General features: G+C 43.5%; 1 protein-coding gene across 1 annotated transcript; it reads left to right on the plus strand.

Moving 5' to 3' along the window:
* Positions 1 to 1,055: 1,055 nt before the first annotated feature.
* Positions 1,056 to 15,250, plus strand: rab21 (RAB21, member RAS oncogene family). Its single transcript, XM_075472293.1, has 7 exons — positions 1,056 to 1,523; positions 7,165 to 7,224; positions 7,318 to 7,425; positions 8,660 to 8,723; positions 11,929 to 11,983; positions 12,106 to 12,194; positions 13,191 to 15,250. Exons 1-7 carry the CDS (start codon positions 1,377 to 1,379, stop codon positions 13,328 to 13,330), a joined length of 663 nt encoding a protein of 220 aa, XP_075328408.1. The 5' UTR covers positions 1,056 to 1,376; the 3' UTR covers positions 13,331 to 15,250.
* Positions 15,251 to 21,045: the final 5,795 nt, after the last annotated feature.

Below are 21,045 nucleotides of genomic sequence, written 5' to 3' on the forward strand. Positions count from 1 at the left end.
AAAACCTCATAAGACTTTTATCTGCTGTCTTTTCTTCAGCCTCTAACAAGATGCAGCCTCAAATCAGTCTGATGAGTTTATGTTTCGTCACTTTCTGAATTTTTTTTTTGTCTTTTTAAAGTTCTTTTGAGCTTCTCTGTGTTGTTGTTCTTATTGTTTTGTCTTTTTTAAATCTTCGTAGCACACCTTGTATCTGTTTTTCATTATTTCTTCTCTTTGTGGACATTTTGCATCATTTTGCAGACTTTTTCCATCCAGCTCTTCATCACTAGTTTACATTGCTTGCCCCCACTTAACTGCTCTTGTCAAAATGGTGCAATGAAAATTCACTCGATCTTATTGTGAGATAAACTAGAGAATTAACAATCGACTTTAGGAAAAACACAGATATTCAGCATCTTACATGAGTCTAAATTGTGAGTATTTGGAGTCAGTGTTGGACTCCCAACTTAAGCCAAGAACAACAATGAATTCACTCGATGTGGAAGCTGAATTCTTTTGGTGTTTCTCGAAGCATTTTATGTCATTCGGTTAATTAGCTTTCTAATCATTTTATTCAGTCCTCTGTTGGGTTGCTTAACACTGACAGTAGATTTTAGGTTGGTTTCTTTATTTTTCACAGTGTTTTCACCTGATGAGCACCTGGCTGCGTGAACTGGGAAGGATATCAAACTGAATTGCCTATTTCGGGATAAATAAAGTTTTCTGAACTGAGCTCGACTGTTTATCTCGACCTTAATTTTATTTAATAACAATCTAATAATCAATTTATTAGCATAAATTATATGTAATCATGAATATAAGTATGTATATTTCATAAACTAATGGTTTAATCTTTAATTCAGTCACTTTTGTGATCTAGTTTTCCCTTACTCTGTCATGCTGATCTTTGGTTTGTAGTTACATTTGGCTTAGAAATGTTTTATATTACATCACTGACCTGGTAAATGAGTTATGTTATTTAACTATTTTCGAGTTCTCGTGTAATAAAATATTTTCATAATAATAGATACTGACTGAATAGGAGAGTGAGTCATTATTTTGTAAATAGACGATCTTCGGGTGGGCTAGCCGGCTAGCTACTAGCTCAGAGAGACGCCATTAGTTGGTCTAAAGAACGCTTTCGTTTCAGGTAGAAACAGGAACTGGCTCCGTGTTTACACCAGGTTTTCTCTCAGCTGCGGACAAATACTGATAAAAATAAGAGTCACATGAGCTGTCGAAGTGTTATTCTCGTGATTTTAGCTGCGTTTTCAAGTCGGAAGCCGATGTAAGCTCCACAGGACTTCAGTTCTGACGGGGTTAGCATTAACCGCGCTAGCTTGGAAACGCCTATTTTGATCAAATTTCGGGGATTTCTGGAATAAAGTGCTTCCATGGCATCAGCAGGGGCGACTGGTAACAGCAACAAAATGTACTCGTTCAAGGTGGTTTTGCTAGGGGAAGGCTGTGTGGGGAAGACGTCGCTGGTGCTGCGATACTGCGAAAACAAATTCAACGACAAACACATCACAACTCTGCAGGTAAGACAGCCGGGGAGCCGGGGCCGCTCTGCGGGGCTCTGACCCGCCGCTGAGCTGCTTGTTTTGTGGGGTTTGGGGTACTGTTTGCGTGGGGTATTTTCGTGGCTGTCACTGCACGGTGGACGCGTGTTTCAGAGCCCCAGCCGTCCCGGGAGAGCGGAGTTGACCAGGATGATCCGGTGTCGGAGGGAGCAGTCAAGTGTCCGAGCTGGTTGTTTACGTTCATGCACACCGAGGAATGTATCTGGTTCCACTGAGCAGTGCCAGGGGCCTGGACGGGCTGACATCCAGAGCAGTTCCGGGCTGGGAAGTTGTAGCTCGACGACCTCAACTGACTCATAAACAAACTCACACCCCACTCGAAGTCTCCAGAAGCTTTAAGACCTGAATCTGATCTTCTACTACAGCAAAAAGCCTGCCAACGTGATGTCCTTTTCATATGTGTTCCTCTCATACAGCTTGTTAAAACACACAGAAGCACCACTTTAAAAAGCCTTCATGTTACTATTTAAGCTCAAAAACGGGTTTAAAAGTCTGAAATCCAGACAATCATTTCACTTCTGCAGATTAATGTGAACAAATAGCAGAAACTTTGTCCTCTTTCAGCTCGAGGGTTCAGTGTGTCCTTACAGAAATTTAAACAACACCTCACCAGGTGTTGAAATGAGGCAAATCCCACCGCAGATGGACAACAACACGCGGCATATTCCACTGAGGCGCAACACACAAGCAGAGTGGGAAGTCTTTGCAAACCTAAGCTAAGCTGTGCTGCCATGTTCTTTTTAGAGAGAAGAGGCTTTCTCCTGCAGCCCTTCCAAACAAGCCATACTTGTTCAGTCTGTTTCTAACTGTGCTGTCATGACCTTTAACCTTTAACATGCTAACTGAGGCCTGCAGAGTCTGAGATGTAGCTCTTGGCTTTCTGACCTTGGGGTGACCTTGCTGGGACGTCCACTCCTGGGCAGACTGACAGCTGTCCTGAATGTTTTCCACTTGTGAATAATCTTTCTCTCTGTAGAACGATGGACTCCAGATAGTTTGGAAATGGCCTTCTAACCCTTCCCAGGTCGATGGGCAGCAGCAGCTGCTTCTCTGAGATCATTGCTGATGTCTTTCCTCCTTGGCATCGTGTTAACACACACCTGAATGCTGCAGAACTTCTGCTTTTATAGAGCTGCTCACACTGACTGATGATCAGTGAATCAGAGCATTGATCAGCAGCAGCTGGCTGCTACTGACCCTCCTGTGGAAGCAGGAAGGGTTCACTTAGTTTTTCGCACACTGCTTCTGTGTTCAGTCTCAGTTTTTGTTCAGTGAATCGCGTCACAGTGTGATTTGTCATGTGTTGTTCAGCTGAGGTTGTTTTCACCTCATTTTAACGGCTGCTGGACGTCCTCCTCACAGCAGATTGTTGGTGTTGTGATGTGATGTGTTCGGGTGTACTATTTTTGGTGGGACGTTGGCGACATGAGGAGAAAAAGCAGCGGACCTTTCGACACCGCCGCTGCTTTATGTCCGTGTTGTGTATATGACTCATTTAATACCGAAGCACAAATCAGCTGTGGAATGAGGTCAGGGATCGGCCTGAGTAAACGATCAGCCTATAAATCAGGTTGCTTCTTCTATTCTTAGCTTCCTGGCAGCTGTGTGTTTGCTTTTATTTCCCTCCAGTTGTTTACTGATTAAATCCTGTTTCATGTTCATGGAAGTTCAGCAGCGTTTGGGCTCATCTCGCCTGCTCATGCTGACTGATGGTTGCCCGTATCGATCCACCTCTAAAAAATGTAAAGTTACCTCACGAGGAAGGAAATTGCAGAAGAAGTGACATTTTATACCAGGAAACACACCGGACCCACCCCTCGTGTTGCACAGCTGCACCTTACAGGCTCGTGGTGCTTTTATTAAGTGGGTCTTTACGGTGGAAACAGATCAGAGTGGTGGAAAGTTTGTAGAAAGCTCCAGAAACAGAGCGTCTCCTCACCGGCGTTCCAAACGTCAGGACGCGTCTGCTCTGGAAGGCAGAAACTTCGGTCCTGGAAAGAAGCAGCGGCAGGCCCGTCAGGGTGAAGAAAACACGAGAGAATCACTGAAGTGCAAACCTTTTACACACTCAGCTCTTCCCTTCCCTTCAGCTAAACAAACACGGGTGTGTACAGAGCAGCTTCCTTTGTGTTTCTCCGCCTCCCAGATCAGATCCAAAACATTCATTAATTATTCTCACAGTTCACAGCTTCATCCGTTATCGTGTCGTAAAGCGCCTGGAAGCTTCGAGCTGATCAGACACTTTCGCTGCGTGTGACTGAGTTTCCTGTTTCAACCTGTTGCTCGGCCACTCTGACTCTGGTTCCAGTGTTTATTCACCGCTCAGGTTACAAAAAGCTGTGAGTGACTGCAGAGAGGACAAAGAAAGAGAAAACAGTGGAACTGCTTTGTTATCCATCAGACTGGTGAAACTGCTTTCATTATTTGCCTCGCTCGTTGGCTTATTTTGTCCAACAATCAGCCCAAATGTCTCACAAATAGATGCCAGATGTTAGACCGGACCAGCACCTGTATCTGTAACACACCCACAGCATTTTTCTTTTGAATGAATCAAAGTGTTTAACGTCGGCCGTGTTTGTAGCATCCTGAAAAAGAGTGTGTCGGACCCCTCCACGTCCTCACGAGCAGCGCCGCAGTCACACGCCTCCGCGGGCTCGTGGCTGCAGGGCTCACATGAGCGTGATGGCAGCTGGATGCAGAGATGAATGATCATTTCACTGCCGCTCAGGGCGGGAAATGAAGCGTGGCGAGCTCGGCTGCAGATGAGAGGATCGGGAAATGTTGGAGAAGCCGATGATTGCTTTTCATCTCCCAGCACGAGCTCTGCATTATTCAACCATCATGGTTTTGTCATGAGACTGCATGTTTTTCCCGTAAATTCAGACAATATCAGCTGTTGTGCGCCAATCTTCCAGTCGTTCGATTGGGCCAATCAGCTGCTCACTGTTAGTTTAGGCAGTAAAAACCAACTTCTGTGTTTTGTTTTACGTCTTCCAGGACAAACGAGTTTGAAATGAGTCCTTCAGAAATCTGCGTGTTGTTGTGGAGTTGAGCTAAAACAACAGAAACCAACAGATTTCTGCACCTCTTTCACACATGATGAAACACAGAGCACCAACGTGCACCTGATGCTGCTGACACAAAAATAACAAAATCTAAAACTGTAGAATGAGATGAGAACCGGTGTGCCGCTGGGCTGTTGCATCAGATTCTAACGTTGTGGCCAAAAGGATTTCAACACAAAATCATCAATTTCCTGATGACTTTTTTTTTTAGTAGTTAAAAAAGACTAAATGGCTCATTAAATAACGCTCTGATTCTATGAGCTGATGTTATCACACGTGTATTTTAATCTTTTGATTCCACGATTGTTACCAGTTATATTTGTCTTCCCAAATTTCTGAATGATGGCAGCGTAATCCGATAACATCCAATAAGAACCATTAAAGGACCACCTGAACCAGTGATTATTAAGCAAACTAACCAACTCATTATCCTGCATCAGCAGCAGCTGCTGAAGGCTGGGATTAAACCTTTCTGGTGTTTCCTTCAGTCTGATCTGTGTCAGAAAGAAAAGCAGCAAATCTTTATCATTTAAGAAGCTTAAGATTAGAAAAGAAAGTGAACTGAACCAGTTATTAATCGATTCTTTGACTGAAGTGTGTCTGGCTGCTTTGATAAGTTGGCCACCGTGAGTTGGACTTCGTTCCACATCTGAGGGTTTCGTGTGTGGTTTGATCGATGCTGCTGTTTATGTCCGGGTCAGAGCCGGGATGGAAACCAAAGGAACCAGGTTTGAGTCCAGCTGACGTACATGTCGAAGTAAATCAGCCACATTATCAGGACTAACGTGTTTACATGCAGTCTGTGTCCCAGCTGCGTGATAGATTCAAGTCCTAATCCAGAAACTCTTCTGAAGCTTCTAAGGCCGTATATCAAAAAACAAGCGTGAGCCCACCTACTGACTTTATTCTTTGATTATTTCTTCATTTTGGAATAATCGTCACAAAGCAACAAGCTGAGGCTGCAGGAACCTGTCGACTATTCTCATCTGGCTCCTAACAGACTCTGAGCTTTTTTTGGTCCATAAATGTCAGAAAATGGTGGCAAAGTGACAACAAATGAACACAATATTTCATTTACTGTCTGTGAAGCACAAAATAAGGATTTTACCAAGAGATGTCGAGTCATTTGTGATCATTGCTGATGTCAAATATAGAACATAGACGTAAAAACAGTAAGACTTTCAGCTGACTTAAGTTATTCTCTGGATCAAAGAAACTCCTAAAAAGCCTAAAAAACGTTTTAAAAGTTGGTGTTTTAATGAGAATTGAAACTATACAATTAAACAGAATCATAGATGGAATTATTTGTGCAAAATGAACGTGCTGCAGAGCTGCGTCTGTGTGTGTCAGCACACTTCCCACGTCTACAGTATCACGCGTCTGTGTGTGTTAATAAGCAATGTGGGATATCAGGCAAATATTTGTAGCAGAAGAAGAAATGTTGACGCTCCACCTTCTTGTGACAGACGATATAGTGGAAAATGAAAGGTTTCCACATACATGGCAGCTTTGGCAGTTGAGTCATCGGTCAGTCCAGAATGACAGCGGCAGCAGCTCTGCTCTTCATTGATTGTTTCTGAATTAGTGTCGGCCTCAGAGGTCAGAGTACATCACACAGCTCAGACGAACACACTTCCACGCCTGCAGTCAGCCTCACAAATCAATCAGAATCTGCTCCTTTAGGTGGTTTCTGTCATCGAGGCCGAACTCTCTGAACGCTCCATAAATCACCAACTAAAATGGCTCCACCTGTTCCCCACGTGGACTTTGAGTTTCAGTTTCTTATCAGAGCTGAGCAAACCGCTACAGGCTCACATGAACCTGGCAGGTGGCTCAATGTGAGAAGTTCCAAAAGCTGTTTCAGAAACCCGGTGTCAACACTGACGTGTGTAAATGTGGTCTTTCCTGCCTGGAACAACACCGTTTGAAGGCAGACTGCGGCGTCTGAACGCTTCCTCGCTGCTTTGGGTCTTTAACTCGGTGTGTTAGGTGTGTGTGCCGAGTCACTGGCATCTTTAATCCAATTATTAATAAAAGCAAATAGGGGAGATGTGAGCAGTTGACTGGAAGGCGACATTTACCAACATGTTTGGCAGCATTTAAGCAGAACCAGTTGGATCAAAAAGTAGTTGATGCAGACGTCATCTGAAAGTTACCAAAAAGACGAGGACCAGATTGGAGATACAGAAAGAATTAAAGACAGTTTTCCTTGGTCAGATGTGGTGTTTTAACATGGAAAACTGAAGCTGGAAGTGCTTTGATGTCTTCCTATAACCCTCCATCTGTAGATGATCTTCAGATTCAGCCCAACCTGTAAGAAATGACCCCTAAAATAAAAGTAGCAGCAGGTTTACCTTTGGAGCAGATGAAATTTAAGCAGGTTTTTGTGGTGTGCAGATGTACAATCAAACACAATCTGAGACCACTGACTGAAAGACGGATGCAGTTTTATTGCTGCCTGTCAGAAACTCCGTTTCTGTCTGAGATGACGTTGTTGGTCGGGCTGATAATGGTGTCCTCCTCTCCCTCTGCAGGCGTCCTTCCTCACAAAGAAGCTCAACATCACAGGAAAGAGAGTTAACCTGGCCATATGGGTAAGAGTTGTCATGCCAACACCTGCATGTTGTCATGCCAACACCGTGCTGCCTTCAGGACTGACGTTAACTTGACCTTCTGTGTGTGTGCAGGACACAGCAGGTCAGGAGCGTTTCCATGCGTTAGGTCCCATCTACTACAGAGACTCCAATGGAGCCATACTAGTGTACGACGTTACAGACGAAGACTCCTTCCAGAAGGTAACAACTTCAGACTGAAAGTCGTATGTGTGTACGCCTCTCCGTTGGTGTGGTGCAGGAACTTTATACTGTCCCAATATTTATTTTCTCTAGTCTCCAGATTTTGTAAATGTTTGATGATAATATGTTCTGGAGATGACGGAACATTTAAAGTCTTCCCAGTTTTACGTTGAGGAACATTTTTTGAGGCAGTTTTTTTCAGATTGTTGAACTTCTGAGAGACTCTGCCTCTCTAAGGTGCTACTGACCTTTTTCCAATGAACAGGATTAGTTTCAACAGGTTCCTCCATCTGTGTCAAACTGGAGGTGAGCTGATATTATTCATGAAGTAGTAAAAAGTTTCACTTTCAACATTTGCTATGTTTCGATGTTCTGTTATGATTAAAATGTTGGTTTATTAGATGAGTAAATTAAGTTTTTGTTCTGAACCTTTTACACAGATTTGTGTTGTAGAAAGTCTATTGGGCTGAATCAGATTTGTTGTTCTTCAACATCTTTAAATCAGATATTCAAGCCTGATCAACACTTTATTTATTTATTTGTTTGTTTGTTTGTTAATATTTTTTCAAGAAGAAAAGTTCACAGATCAAGCCATCCCTCGAATGACCGCAGCCATCTCTGGTATTTATGTGCTCAGATCCAGCTGTGCTCGCTGATGTTCGATGAGGATGTTCACAGCTCATGTTCACCGATCCGAACATCTTAAATAAATGCTCTGAAACCGACGGCAACAGCTGGAATCAGGTGTTCCTGTCTGAAAGACGGCTGTCAGACGAATGTTTTCTCGCCGCCGTGTTTGTCCGACACCAGACCGACGTATTTGAAAAGAATTAAGAAAGAATGGAGTCAGTGCGCCCTCTGCTGGGCACGCTGCGTTACGACCTCATCCAGAGTAATGCGGCCTTTACTGCCTTATCGCTGCTGTTAGTGACGGTCATGTTCACTGAAGCTGGTCTTTCTGTGAAAAACGCAAAACAACTGATGAATCTGTTCTAATTTAGATATTTCATGTCTGTGACAAGGATTAAGAATTTAACTCAAAGAGCTTTAACTCGTGTTTTTATTATCTTGATTTAGGCTCTAAGAGTGCTCAGAGTGTGGACATTCCTTTTGTTCACAGCTTCAGTATTTTTTTCCTTCATTATTATTATTCTTTAAATATTTTACAATAAAACATTTAGCAGTTTCTTGGCTTTACATGAGAATAATTACAAATCGTTTTGTGTCGTTACAGGTGAAGAACTGGGTGAAAGAGTTGAGGAAAATGTTGGGAAACGAGATTTGTTTATGTATAGTAGGTAAGTTTCAAAGCTACCAAAGAAGGGCTAAATGTGTCAGTCCTTTTTAACACTGCTCTGATAACCAGGGGAGGTTTGCTTATGATGGCAGAAGGAAAATCTGATTATTTTCTTTGCTTCATTACTTTGTGTACAGTCCTGCCCTGAAGTCCTGATCCAGCTCTCATTTCTTCATGTTTACCTCCAAGCAGCCAGACTTTATGTAACCTTTAAAGCCTGATTCTTACTCGGCGCAACCGCTCTGGCTCGAGAACCATTAATGACGTCATCGAAAGCGCCAGCCCCTTCACAGTTCCTTCAGCTCATAAGCGCAGTTTGCGCCGAGTATGCGTCACATTTGCAGTTCTCTCCAGACCAGCGGGCGTCACTGTTGAGGAAACAAGCTGAAGAACCGGACGAAGAAAAGCATACGACGAAAGCATACACAATGCCACCTGTGGTGTCACGTCAGCAGAGGCTGGCACGTCTGATGCGGATGCGGAATGAATTTACTCTGGGTGTAGAACTGTATATGTATCTCAGAGCTAAGCGGCTGCGGCAAAAACAGAAGAGATGGTGGAATGTTCGTCCTTTGCAACAAGACGAACTTTGTCAAACGTTGTCAAACGTTGTCCTTCGGGACAATGTTGTCCCAGTGTAACTTCATAGACGTGTCGTACAGATGTTTGTAGAGGCGCACCCTCTCGGTCACCGCGGTCTCTGCAGTGTTCATGTTTCCTTTCTCTTGGTCAGCTGTTTCCGGTTGAGCGCGCGAAGTCAGAAAAAGTGTGCGCGACCTTGCAACGCGCGAGGTTTTTTAGCTTGCGACGGGGGGCTCGGCGGAATTTTGGATCACGTGACCGTTTGCGCCATTTGCGACCAGCTAGTAAGAATGGGTCAAAGCGAGGTTGCGCCGAGTAAGAATCAGGCCTAAAGTGTCCTGATCAACAGTTCTACAGCTTTCTGAAGGTCTTTCAGAGTTTTTCTTTGGAAATTTTCTGCTGTTCCCCTCATCTTCAGTCCAGTCCTTGTACCTGAGCATCTTCAGAGGAATGTGTTTTTTCTTTGTTAAGCCACTTAACTCTGAGCTATGAACCATTCAGGCAGGAAAAAGGCTCCTAACTCAAGGGATGAACCAGTGTTGTGTCCACACAGAACAGACAACTGAGCAAAGAACAGGCAGCCCACATCCAAAGAAGAGCTTTGGGATGTCCTTCAAGAAGCCTGGAGAACTATTCCTGAAGACTCCTTAAAGAGAGGACAGAAAGCTCGTCTGAGAGGGTTCAGGCTGTGTTGGAGGAGAAAGGAGCTCAGAGCAGATATTCACTTTAAAGCTGCTCAGAACTGAAAAAACTCTGGTTCTGCCTCATATTCTGTGTTTACATTAATGTTCGACCGTGTTTCAGTAAATCTCTGCAGCTGCTTCCTGTTTTTATGGAATCATAAAATGAGGCCTGGATTAAAACTTTAAAACAGTACTGTACTGATTTGTAATGTTGGAGGACACGACATAAATGAATGATGGCTTTGTTTGTTGTCTGGATCACAGTGGTAACGTAAAAGTGGATGAAATGTCTGAGACTGTTTGTGTATCTGCTGTATGTCGTAAAAAGGCATGAAATCACGAGCTGTCTGCAGCTCTGGGAACCAGAACAAACGTGCAAATGTTTCATCAGTGGGTTCATTTACATGTTTTCATGTCAGAAAATGTTTGGCTGTGTTTTGTTGCCATAGCTGCCTAGTTTGGCTTTATTGGTGGAATTTCTCCAGTTATTAAACTGGATTATGTGGTGGTCATCATGTGTTTGAACCACATCGAATCTGCTGTTTTTAGTGATTTTAAATTCAGCAGGAAGTCGCATGAAGCAGCTTTTCTTGGATGTGTGCCGAGCCGCGGATTGTTAACCTACCTGCTCAGTCCAGTTGAGCTGTGAACTGCTCAGGAACAGAAAGAGTCCAATCATTTCTGCGCGTGTTTGGCTCCTATAAATAGAGCTTACGTTCACCCTGGTTTTGCATGCAGCACAGACTGGCTGAGATGGAGTTTCTTCCTGTTTTGGTGGTTAAATATTCCCCCAGCAGCGGGTTGAGACCAACATCAAACCTGACCGAGTTAAAGTTAAAGCGTCTGGTTGTGTTTGGCCATTTTAGTTCAGTGGGACATTTTAGTAATCGGATACACAGTAACCCAAATTCCGATATCACAAGAATGATTGATTTCCTGCCGGTCATTGGACATTCTGATGTTGAATGTGGTGACGGTGTAGAGTCCAGACTTCCGGCTTCTGTCCGGAGCTCATCAGGGGGGCTGTGCCCGTCGGTTCTGTTGAGCAGAAACGATTCCCTTCCAAACATTCAGTGCGAGGCTTGTTCAGAGGTCCCTCTCCGGACTGACAGAACCCACCCGAAACTCACAGGTGCTGCTCTGCTCCCGCTGCAGAAATGATAAAAGTCGAGCAGGTTTTCTGTAAAGGCTGCGTCCTGTGATTCCAGTCTCTGCTCTTAAAGAAAGTATTTTTTCCCACACAACACAAGATAAGGTGGAAACTCTTGTGGCGCTTGAGTGTGGCCCCGTACGGGAGACTGTATAGACTGTACAGACTGTTGAATGTGGCCAAAGCCCCTCCGACCGCGTCTGGATGTGGCCTGAAAGCCTTCACACCTGTACTTGTGATCAGATAAGAACAGGGCAGCTGCAGCGCCTGGTCTGTCTGATCCGAGTCAGAATGATTCAAACGTGAGCTTCAGTGTGGACGTGAAGTGGAAGCAACGCAGTGTTCTTCCCATTTTCAAGATTTCTAGCTGCCGGATGGTGTGTGACACACACAGTGGCGTTAAAGGTCATCATTCTAGACCGTGTTCATTAGCCCTGTTTGATATTTTAATTCCATCTGCTCGTTAACACTCATAGACATTCTGACGTTTACAGTCAGCCTGTTTACACCACACAAAAAAATGAAGCAAATTATTTCCGTCACTGAGACCAGGACCAAGCTTTAAAAACACATAGAAACATGTCAGCCAGACTAGAATCGTATGAATTCAGGTCCTTACACTGGACTGACACCCAGATAATGTAGTTTGAGTTTGAATCGCTTCTGCTCAGATGGCCCCAGCTGCTCTGCGCAGGCTCTAAAGTTCCATCGATTAGCATCTTTTAGTGAAGTGTTTACCTTTAAAGAGAGATTGTGCTGATCCGGGCTGCATGTGCTTTATGTCTGCGCAGGTAATAAAATCGATTTGGACAAAGACAGACATGTTTCAGTGGAAGAGGCTGAGAGGTGAGTGGGCTGCTGTGACACAAACACACAGTTTGTGAAGATTGATTTTCCCACGTCGGGCTGCTCTGCTCTGTGGGGATGACCTCTGGGCTGCTCTGCTTACAGCTGTGTTTTCTGTGCAGTTATGCAGAGTCGGTGGGAGCCAAACACTACCACACATCGGCCAAGTTAAATAAAGGCATCGAGGAGCTCTTCCTGGATCTCTGTAAAAGTAAGAGCCGACCTAACACACACCTGAAACATCATATACAGTCATTTTATTCATGTTTTTATTGTTACAAACTCACACCTGACCGAACGACATTTTTCATGCTGATTAATTCCACTGTCATGAAAAGAATAGAAGAAGTGGGGCGGGGGGGATTCCGACAACCAGTTTTCTCTCATGGAGTAAATGACCAGAACATTTAGCTCATCACCTTTTGATATAAATTAAATGCAACAAGATATTGTTGCACTGATAAAATCATTGGGATTAATCTGCCTGTAAACAAAAGTTAAAGCTAAAGAATGTGCTGTGATACGCTGCATTCTCAGAGCTGAACAGGCTTTTTGTCCAGGAGCTGAAAGATTATTCCAGCCCTGAATCTGTTTACTCCCTCTGAGCTCTAAGGTTCAGGGCAGATTAGACGAATAAAGTCCGCTGAAGTGCGTTGCTTCAGGCCACCTGTACATGCCGGTAAAACCAGGAAGTCGGCTGAATGAACTTCAAACTGTCCCATGTTGCACACATTTATTGGGGTCTGGCCTTACAGCAGAACCTCTGTGAAATGATCCGAGATGAATGTTTTATTGCTTTGATTTCACTGCTTTCTTGTAACAATTCCAAAATGAATCTCTGAGTTTGACTTTGTGGTGCAACTCAGTGTTAACAGATTTTTATGAGTTATTGTGGATATTAAACCTGAGAAGACTGAGACAGAAAGGTGGAAATAAGCGTCAGCAGGTAATGCAGGTGAAGACCATAACTCTGCAGGACCCCACCGTAAAAGGTTTGGGGTCGTCTCAACAGGACTACCTCCCACCAGGGTTGGTTTTGGGACTGAAATGTCTCCCCTGGAGAAATGCGGCAAATTTCAAATCATTTGTGCTGGTGTTTGTCATTTTCCGTCAGGTGTTTGTACTTTGTCCCTTCAGTTGGGATTTCCGTGCAAAGAAGCTTGTTTAACATGTGCTGAGTGGAAGCTGCATTGCTGTTTGTCTTCAGGGATGATGGAGACTGCTCAGGCCGAGGAGAGGGCGAAGGGCAACGGAGCCAGCCAATCTGCATCGAGTAGGCGGGGCGTACAGATCGTTGACGACGAACCACAAGCTACGCCCGCTGGAGGATGCTGCTCCTCCGGCTAACACACACACACACACACGTACACGCACAAACACACACTTCCTCTCTGTCCTACATGCTTGCAGACATACTATCCACACACACATTTATCAGTGTCTGTTGTCCGGTTGGTTCGCTCAAAAATAATCTGTTCATCCGACGCCGCCTCTGCTGCTAAGGAGCATGGGAAATCGCATTTAAGTTTGTTTCATCTGTGTTCCCTGGAAAATAAAAGTAACTGAAGTCCTTCTGATTAAACTGGGTGTGCTCTCTGTGATTAAATCACATTATTAGCACTTTGTTTACCATAACGTCCTTTTTAACTGAAGACTCATCCACCTGCAGCTCATCTGTGTTTCCTACTAAACGTTGTTAATAAAAGAGCTGGAATGATGATGGAGACACAAAATGGTGTCTCACAATGCTGGAGATTTGTTTTCTTTTTGTTGTTTGGGGGATAAACGAGCATCCAGAAATGTAGACGCACTGTACAGACCTCCATCAACCTTATTTTGGGAATGTAAACATGATTCATGGGTTTGAACTCAGAGGAGGAGCAGACTGTGGTGCAACAGCTCCACCTGCGGGACAACAGGTCAAACTGCAGCGCTAAAGGTTTCAGATTTTCTAAAGTTTCTGGAAACATGCTCTGGAGGTCAGAGGTCCACACAGTCACACACTCATGGCCAAGGCGGCAGCTGGGAAATGATTCAAAGGGAAGTTGAGGACACTCGGATCAGTTAATTATTTCATGTGTGCAGGGAGCAGCAGGTAGTCAGGTGGATAAGGACTCTACTGAGCGTGCTCTGTGGCTGCAGAGACCTGAAGACGCCCTGGAGTCTTAAAGCCACAGGGACGTCATCTTTAAATGACACGTCCAGATTTCCTCTAGTGAGTACTTTATCTATAGAGACTGACAAAAGTCTGAACTTTAAACCACACTGGTCATTAACTGTGCGGCAAAGATCCAGGACTCCAGTTAGAGCTGTTAGAGCAAGTGAAGCTGGAAATGACCTTAAATAAGTACAGGAAAAATAAACAATAACTGAACCAGTGAACAGAGAACTAGGAAATAATTCTAATAAAGTTTCATAAAATGAAATGAAGAAAAGACATAGATCAAAGTTTTAATCAGAAAAAGGCAACTTTAAACGATCCGTGTGAAGATATTCAGTTGGATTATTTAAAACAGATTAGTTTAAGGCGGAGAAATCAGACAGTTGTTCATATTTATGCCTGAAACTTAAGATTTTTGTCAAGTAGCTGTTTGTAAATAATTAATTAATTAACTGAATCTGCTTTTTATTCATTTAGTGAAACTTAATGCCTTTATTACACTTAGCTGAAGTTTGCAAATAAAACGGGAATGATTCCTACCGGCCTGCTTGTTTTCAGATGAACTTTATCAAAATTATCTTCAATTTAATCAGCTGTTTAGATTAAGAATGGTCTTTAGATGAATTATATTGTCTGAACCCAAACTATATTTATTATTTAATGATAAAAATCACACAGTTATGTACATTTAATCCAAAATGACTCATTTTTGTTGATTAGGACTGGTTGTGCTGCTCCGCTCTGCTCCTCTTCCTCCTGTAACAGTTTTACTGACCCAAACACGCTTTAATTTCTCCAAACAGATCGAATTAGAATGTGCATGTTTGATTTCTGTAAACAGCTTTGTTTGTCTTCATTTTAAAGGAAATAAAAAAAACTGAGCAGCTGATGGAAATGTGTACGTGAGCATGTGAACTGTTGCTTTTCCAGCAGCTGCATCCATCTGTGGACGTTTGATCTGCTGCAGACAGCCATGTACCGTCCTGCTCCTTCTGAATCATGGAAACAAAAAGCCTTTTTAGAAATGTCATTTTTTTAATCTGCCAGTGTCAAAGTAAAGATGTTTTGTAAAGATGATAGAACAATTATAACGATTTACACACTGATGAAGGTGTCGCATGCATTGTCGTTCTTTCAGACGTCTGAACGGTTTTGGTTCGCCCTGTAAAACACACATTAGCTGCCTGTGAGACTCAGCCTGAAACCTTTCTCTTCGTCCTCTGAGAGACGTTGCTGTGACAGATGCTCCATAAACAGAGGCTCTTGTGGAGGCCGTGGACCTCATGATGTAAACGCTCCCAGCAGGACAGTGACCCGCTCAGCTGTAACCGTTGGAGCTCTGAGTGACCCAGTCGGAGCCGAACTCCTGACAGAAAGAAGCTGTTGTTCTGAAAAGACAAATCTGGCTGTCTGAAGTCAAGACCAGAAAAACAATGCTGTCACTGTGTTTGGAGCCGCCTCGGTCTGAAAATATGTCTCCCAGTGGTGCGTTCAGGTTTTCAGGATCATCCGGCCCCACAGAACTTCACATTCACTGAACCTCAGAAGTCAAAAGTCTGAACTCTTCTGCTTTTTGCTGTCAGCAACAAACCTAACGACGCTCTATCAGTACTTTGTTTAGTGTTTTTTTGTTCCAATTTAGTCTGGTTCAATGTAACTTTATTAATCCCGGAAGGTAGATAATATCCCTGCAGTATTAATTATTATTAAAGCTTAATAACAAAATCAGCTGACAAACACCAGAGAGGAAGGTGTGGTAGAAACCTTCAGAGGTCTCCATCAGTGGGTTGGGCTGTTGTTTCTGTAGCTTAGCAACAACTTAGCTGATGATGTCACACACAGCGTCAGCAGGTAACTCAGGTGAACTCTCTCAGCAGACAACATGGACAGAAACTCTCAGCCAGCAGTTCAACATCTGGGGTGCAGAGACGCTCCTTCTCAGTGACATGTCCAGGATTACAGGATCTGTTGTTAACCAGCTCTGTAATCCTCCTTTCCTGTTAGCGCTCTGTCTGCAGTCTCTGTCTGCCCGGATAGTCTTAAAGCTGAGCAGAGAGCTGTTAGAGCTGTTCCTGCAGCCAGGTCCAGGATTACAGCATCTGTTGTTAACCAGCTCTGTGATCCTCCTTTCCTGTTAGCGCTCTGTCTGCAGTCTCTGTCTGCCCGGATAGTCTTAGAGCTGAGCAGAGAGCTGTTAGAACTGTTCCTGCAGCCAGGTCCAGGATTACAGCATCTGTTGTTAACCAGCTCTGTAATCCTCCTTTCCTGTTAGCGCTCTGTCTGCAGTCTCTGTCTGCCCGGATAGTCTTAGAGCTGAGCAGAGAGCTGTTAGAACTGTTCCTGCTGCCAGGTCCAGGATTACAGCATCTGTTGTTAAAGCTGCGGTCGGCAACTTTTTTTTAGTCATATTAGCTTGAACTGTCATGGGATTCTGGAAGTAGAATATTAAATAGGCTGTTTAGAAAAAATAACGAAATCTGTAGCTCCCTCTGAAGCCTGTAATCATGCTTGCAAAAACCGAGCGCTCCCGGCTGTTTTTAACCAATCAAGTTAGGGTGGAGGAATCCTACCTGTCAATCACAGCTTGTGCACACGCTGCTGAGTGTGAGTCTGCCCCAGCTTGTGTGCGCTCACACTGGTGTGAACTCACGTGCACAACCTCGTCCACAGAGGGGGAGGGGTTTTGGGGGGCGATTCGGAGCTTGTTATTGGTTGGGGGAGGGACCTGAAAGTTGTATCAGTTCGAATTTTCCAACTTTAGACTCGTAATTTTGAAAACCTGCCGACTGCAGCTTTAACCAGCTCTGTGATCCTCCTCCTTTGCTGTTAGCGCTCTGTCTGCAGTCTCTGTCTGCCCGGATAGTCTTAGAGCTGAGCAGAGAGCTGTTAGAGCTGTTCCTGCAGCCAGGTCTCTGCCTGATATTCCTGCTGTGTCCTCATCAGGGCTCCAAGCTCGTCCGTTTTATCCTCCAGGGATCTCACATTTCCCACGATGATCAAAGGAGGAAACCATTTTGTTTTATTTCCCAACTTTTCTTTCCTAAATTTTTCCTTTTGTTCTTGGAACAAACCAGAAACATCACCAGAGGTTGAAAGTAGCAAAGTACAAATACTGAGAGCTTATTTTTCTGCTGACGTTTTGCTTTTTCCTGCCACAGTTCAAGAGAAATATCTGAACTTCATACTCATTATATTATTAAAGAAGGCTTGTTGTTTTAGCTTTATTTAGGAGTGTACAGATTTAGAGATTTTTCCAAGATTTAACCGTCAACATCAGAGTAAACACCAGGTCAGAGCCATGCTGGCGGCGTGGAGCCCGCCCGTCAGATATCCCGCTCAGATGGAGCTACATCCTCGGTGGTTGACATCAGGCATGTTCACTGACCAACACTGAATGTTTTTACACCGCGGACTCAAGTCTGACGTCTGGAAAATGTTTGGATTCTACCAGAAGGAGCAGCATTGGACAGACGTTTGTAGAGGATCGATTCCGCTGGCCTGGTGAGACATAGTGGGACGTGGTGGTGAGTCCCTGGAGGCCAACGCAGCCAGCACAACACCCACAGCTCAGAGAGGTCAAAGGTCACCACAGCATCTTCTATCTGATTTATAGGCAAGGATTTACTATCTTACAGCGTGGTTAAAAGAGCTGGCTTTGGTCACATGATTCATACATCAGAGCTGTGGTAAAATATTGTTTTTCACTGACACCTGTGCCAACACCGATCACAATAATTACATTTGAATTAAATACACTGAAGTTCTAGCCTGGCTGACGCGTCCACAATCTCGATGAGATGGTGGTCTGGGAACTAGGTGTGCATTTTCTCGTATTTGAGGCGTGGTTTACGAATGCCTAGAGCCGTTTATTGGGCGCTACGAATGTCTATCAAATGACGTCAGGTTCTTCCCATGCTGCTTTGCGCGCGATTCATAGCCAATTGTATCACTTATACCAGATGACGACAGAAATTCGACGAGGAAGAAGAAAAAAATGGAAAATAAAAGTAAACTTGCGCTCTAAGCTACTCAAATTGACAACAAAGTAGGCCTATATGCTATATTCTACATGAATTTTTATGTTGTAGAGTTGTGAATTTATTTTAATAATGGAGAAATTGAGCAGCCTTGCTTTGTTGTCTACAGTAGTAGATCAACCCTCATCTTACTTTGAAGCTCCCAGCTCCCAGAAGTGACGTCAACGAAGCTTTAGCAGCAGAAAAGCTATCAGGCTTGTGTTGATGATAATAATAAACTCCTGGACTATGTACAAACTTCCAAATGCATCGTTTTGTGAGTACAGACCATATTTGTACAACTGTAGAAGTTTGGTGTCATGACATGTGATTTTAGTGTGGTAATTTTGGAGATACTGCCAGGGTCCGTTAGCGCTTGTACTAAGCTATTCGGGATAACTCGGTAACTCAGCTGATGTTCAGCCAATATCGGAAAAACTTCGGGTGGGCTACTTGGCTGGATGTCACGGTTCAAATGACCCTAGGGTCAATCTACTCCGAAACACTTTCTAAGGCTGCATTGAACGGTAACGTTGTGTCCGCTGTCATGTTGGATTAACGCTCTACAAGCTTCGGTGTAGCGCATAGACGTCGTCATCGTCTTGCTGCCCCCCCCGTTCTGTGATTGGTTCCCAAACTCTAGCAAAAATAAGGGCGGTGGTTTCCAGGCTGACTTTGCAGTGAGAATGAAATCGAGCGCAAAGCAGCATGGGAATTCCCAGGCTACTGAAGTTCCTGCAATACTGCTTAAAGGGAGATAATCAATGCAACATGTAAAGAAACGGATGTTTACCTGCGTCAAATCAAATTTAGTTTAGTTTTAGTTTCACACACCCCTGGTTTGTATGTATTTGATGGAGTTTTATCAATATTTTTAAATGTTTTGCATCACTTTGCGCCTGGCCAACATCAAGATCGATTTCAGCCGGATTGAACAGTCACGTTTACGAATGATGACCGCTTTGGTGGATCCATCAGCAGAAGACGGACACCAGGAGACGTAACGATGGGACTTTTTTAAAGAAACTAGAGACTGATGTTTATGACAAGAAGAGACAGTAATTAGTGACAGAGGAGGAGCGACTTGTTTCTCATACAGGAACTTAAATTTACTTCTAATTTGATCAGTCTTTATTACAGAAGTACATCATTTAAGTAATGATGAAATGGACTTTTGCAGCCTTTAAGCGCAGCTCATATAAACATCAGTTTAAGTTTAGCCTCTAAAAACATTAAACTCAGGAGTGAAGTGACCACGAAGCCCAGGATTTATGGAGCTGATCATTTTTTTCGCAACCTGGACCAGTTCAGACTGCGCCTAAAGGATGGATCAGAACCAGCTGCTGAACTGCAGACCAGGGAAATGTAACTATTGTAAGTGCAGTTCGCTCTATTCTGCTGTGATACGCTGCTTCAAGGGTTCATTTATGTCCAATTTAAATGTGCATGGCAGAAAAATGTCGATCCCACACTGCTTAACTGTTGATAATCACTGCGTAACTGTGATGAAACGCATTAATACTTTATAAAAATGATCATATGAGGTTTTGGAAATGGCTCAAAACACCATTTACTGTTGAAATAATTTTTAAAGTTCCCACCGAAACGTTTCTGCATCCTAAGCTTTGAAGACAAGGAGTCGTGTTGGCTTTTATTGAGCTTGTTCCAAAAAACATTTTGTCTGAATAAACAAGAATCGACTTGTTTGTCCTCCTGTAACAGGATCCGTTTTCACATTTTTAATCTTCTTCCTGCCGACAAATTAAAAAGAGGCAAAAATATTTCAAAAATAAAGACGATTTAGGAGAATAAAGAGATTTTAAAGAGAGAGGCCCAGAAGAAGAATGAACTGCAGGTAGAACTCAGCCATCTGAGGAGTTATGACATCACAGATGCAGCCGGCAGCCCAACTGTTCCGGGCTTTACATCCCAGAGATAAAATCTGACTGGGACCAGTGAAGGAAAACATTAAGTTTGAACCCTTTAAAGCAGAAGCCTCGCTGCTGCAGCACCTGAAAACCCGACGTTATTCCTCCAATTAGGACTTTTTATATCAAACCTGAGTCAAAGAGGCACTCCTTAATCTGAGCTGTTCCTCTGCTGCCGTCTGAAACTTCAAAGATAGATTTACACCCTGAATAAAAGACAAGTTGATTTAAGCTTTAGTCACCAAACAGTCAGCAATGACAGCATTTAGCCAGCAGGTGTCACCATGGAAACAAACAGCGTGGCAGCAGGAAGGAGCCCTCAGGGAGGGGCCCCTGATCAAATCAACCCCCCAGTGTGGAGATAGCAAGAGTTTTAAAGTATTTCTACTTCAGTGTTATCAACGTGTTTTTAAGGTGAATTTAGCCTGAGTGAAGGAACCCGTTCTAATGAGGACGGTCTCAGTTTGTCTAACATGTCTGACAGCAGCTGCTGTTGGAGTGCCGCACGGCCAACCTCTTATTCACACTCAGCATCTGTTTGTACAGCCATCAAGCTCAAATCAATAAGCTACGCCTCAGAAAGCAAACAGACGGTCAAATGTACTCGTGCTGCTCAAACACACAGAAAATTAGGACGCTTGTGTAAAGAGTGCATTCAACTCGGAGGGGATGTTGAGGAAGCACGATGCTTCTGTATCACCCCGTGTGAACTCAGGAAAGTGGATCATCACCGTGTTTCATTTAACCGAAGGACTTGGATCAGGAACTCTCACTGAACGTGTCTGTTTTGAACTGGGAATTTAGTTTTTAATGCATTTATGTTCTATATAAATGACTCCAAATCACCTTGTTTAATTGTAAAGTATAAATAAAGTTTAAACTAAATTAGCAAACATTAAATCTGTGCAAAATTATTCCTGCTGAGCAAAAGTTTTAGCTTAAATATAAACTTTAAGG

Source organism: Odontesthes bonariensis, chromosome 8 (genome assembly GCF_027942865.1).
Source record: "Odontesthes bonariensis isolate fOdoBon6 chromosome 8, fOdoBon6.hap1, whole genome shotgun sequence".
NCBI lineage: Eukaryota > Metazoa > Chordata > Actinopteri > Atheriniformes > Atherinopsidae > Odontesthes > Odontesthes bonariensis.